General features: G+C 48.2%; 1 protein-coding gene across 1 annotated transcript; it reads right to left on the bottom strand.

Moving 5' to 3' along the window:
* Positions 1-500: 500 nt before the first annotated feature.
* Positions 501-2286, bottom strand: LOC114865641 (uncharacterized). The gene is made up of 2 exons (XM_029166935.3): positions 2114-2286; positions 501-1794 (listed from the first exon to the last, which is right to left on the bottom strand). The coding sequence occupies exons 1-2, from the start codon at positions 2255-2257 to the stop codon at positions 988-990; spliced, it is 951 nt and encodes a 316-aa protein (XP_029022768.1). The 5' UTR covers positions 2258-2286; the 3' UTR covers positions 501-987.

The raw sequence follows: 2286 nt of genomic DNA, 5'->3' as shown, positions 1-2286 counted from the left end.
GCCAGCTTTCAACTTGGCCAGAGTGCAAAGGAGCTCGTCCGCTTTTCAAATGTGTTCAGAATGTGACGTGCGAATCTGTGACGAAGCAGAACACACTCGTTAGACGAATTCAGCTTTGAAGACTTGGGCAAAGGCAACTCCGACAGTGGATCTATGCTGGCAGCCTTTATGGTGACTCAAATATATTTTACAATATATTGCTGACTAAGGCCAGTTGTCACTTGTGACAGATTCATCGTTCTCCTTATTCATCAGCAGGGTCAGGATTTAAAACACAAGACAAGTAAAAATAACTTAACATCAGGACAAAACAGAGCTAAAGGAAACTTGATGTAATGATCTGCAAACACGATTAACCTCCTGAGCCTCAGCGTCCTTATTTGAGATTAAACTATTTTAAAAGGTCATTCCGATATTTGCTTCTCACTAACACAACAGACACAACAGAACAATTTCAAGTCCAAGTTAAATGTCAAGTTTTACATTGAAGTCTTACAGTATGATGATGAACTGTACTGCCATTTATTTAAAGTAAATACATGATTGATTTAATAAGGAACATAAACATAAGGAATGAAGCAGATTACATAGAGTCATAGATAGTAGGAAGAGAAAAGAGCATCAGTGGCCGTTAAACTGCAACAACACTCAGCTACTGCATTTCAGGAAGTAAACTCACTGACGTTAATGTCAGCAAGCTGGAACAACACAAATACATCAGACCGAACTTAGGAGTGGATATGATGCTTGTTGTATACAAAGTAGACACAGTATGGGTAAGACGTCTATGAAAGTTCAAATTCTTGAAAATGCCATTATATTATACTTGGAGATGCTCTATAGAAGCTGCCTTGTTAAGTTTTGAGATCGAGGGCCTTTTCCTCCTTCTTCACTCTCAAGCACTCATCCACTGTTTCCACCGTCAGCTGACTGCTGATCCAGAGCCTATGGAGCACGTTGTTGCCCTCCGTTCTTCTGATGACTCTTTCAGACACCTCCGTGCTCCCGCGAGGCTGCCGGCGCCTCGTTGAAGCCTTTTCCAGGTGTTGTCTTCCTTCTTGCAGCTCTCTCCAGCCGCTGCCCTCCGCCTCGCGCCGCTCCGGCCCGGCCGCCGTCCTCTGCGGCCGACGGCTCGTCTTCTAGGCACGGGGCTCTGGAGAGCTTCGGTCGCCTCCTCCACGTCTCCTGCTGGAGTGAACCGGGCTCAGGCGACGCGCCCCCTCTGCCACGCGCGCGCGCTTTAACTCGCGGGGAAAGAATAAGAGGGGCAGGTTTTCTGCAGAGAGGAGCAGGGGTGCCTCGACACACCACGTCCTTCAGATGCTCGTCAGCGTGTTTCTGCTGGGCTTTGAGAGGCTCAGTGTAAGCCGAAGGGCAACCCGCTGCTTTCACCAGTCCCTGTCTCGCACAGGACCTCATCCTCCCCGTTTGGGGCTCGGCTGGCGAACAGGAAGCGGGTTTGACTTCTCGCTGGGCGCACTGTAGCTTCTGCTTCTGAGCGCTCCTCACCTCCTCGGGCAGCTCCAGCGGGGAGAGCTTCAGCGGGCGTCTGATGAGGTGGTTCTCGGCGTCCCTGTCCTGCAGGGACGACTTGAGCAGCAGCGCGCTCAACGGCGCCGTACCCTCCCGCAGCGGCGGGGACGCCGCTTCCTTTCGGCGGTGCACTGACAGATGGAGGCCAGGTGTTTTGGAATTGCAGCCATTTTTAGCAGCTAGTCTGAGGTTTTGACCGTTGAGATGCAACGGGGTATTTTTAACCTGGACGGTCACCGTGTCTTCTTGCTGGGGACGCCCCTGAGCAAATAGAGAAGTCTGTGACTCATGTTGTCTGGAGCTGCAGAAAGTTAGTTTTAAGGGCATGACTGAACAGCATGATGCTAACTCTCATTTATTGCCAGGCAACCCCCGATCATAAGATAAAACTGATGAGTCATGAAGAAAGACAAAAACTAAAGTAGTAGTAACTGAAGTAATTGTTCAACTGTACAGTGATTGTATTACTAGAATAAGAGAAACTAGAATCAGTACTATCATTAATACAATATAGTCTGAACTAACTAACTCATAACAAAGAAACATAAAAAATAACTGGCTTATTACACAGTATACTCACAGGTTTGGTGAACAGGTCTTGCTTGAGTTTTTGTTGAATCATATTGTGCAGAGCGTGAGGAACGCCTTGTCGCCTCTTCGCTCCTGTGTTTGTTTGGTTTGTGCCACCTGGCCACAGGCGGAGACACTGGTTCAGCAGCTTCATGCAATTAAGCAGATTAGGGTCACAGTGAA

This window comes from Betta splendens, chromosome 11, assembly GCF_900634795.4.
Source record: "Betta splendens chromosome 11, fBetSpl5.4, whole genome shotgun sequence".
Taxonomy (NCBI): Eukaryota; Metazoa; Chordata; class Actinopteri; order Anabantiformes; family Osphronemidae; genus Betta; species Betta splendens.
Note: the sequence above shows the minus strand (reverse complement) of the source record. Positions and strands in the feature narration are given on the sequence as shown.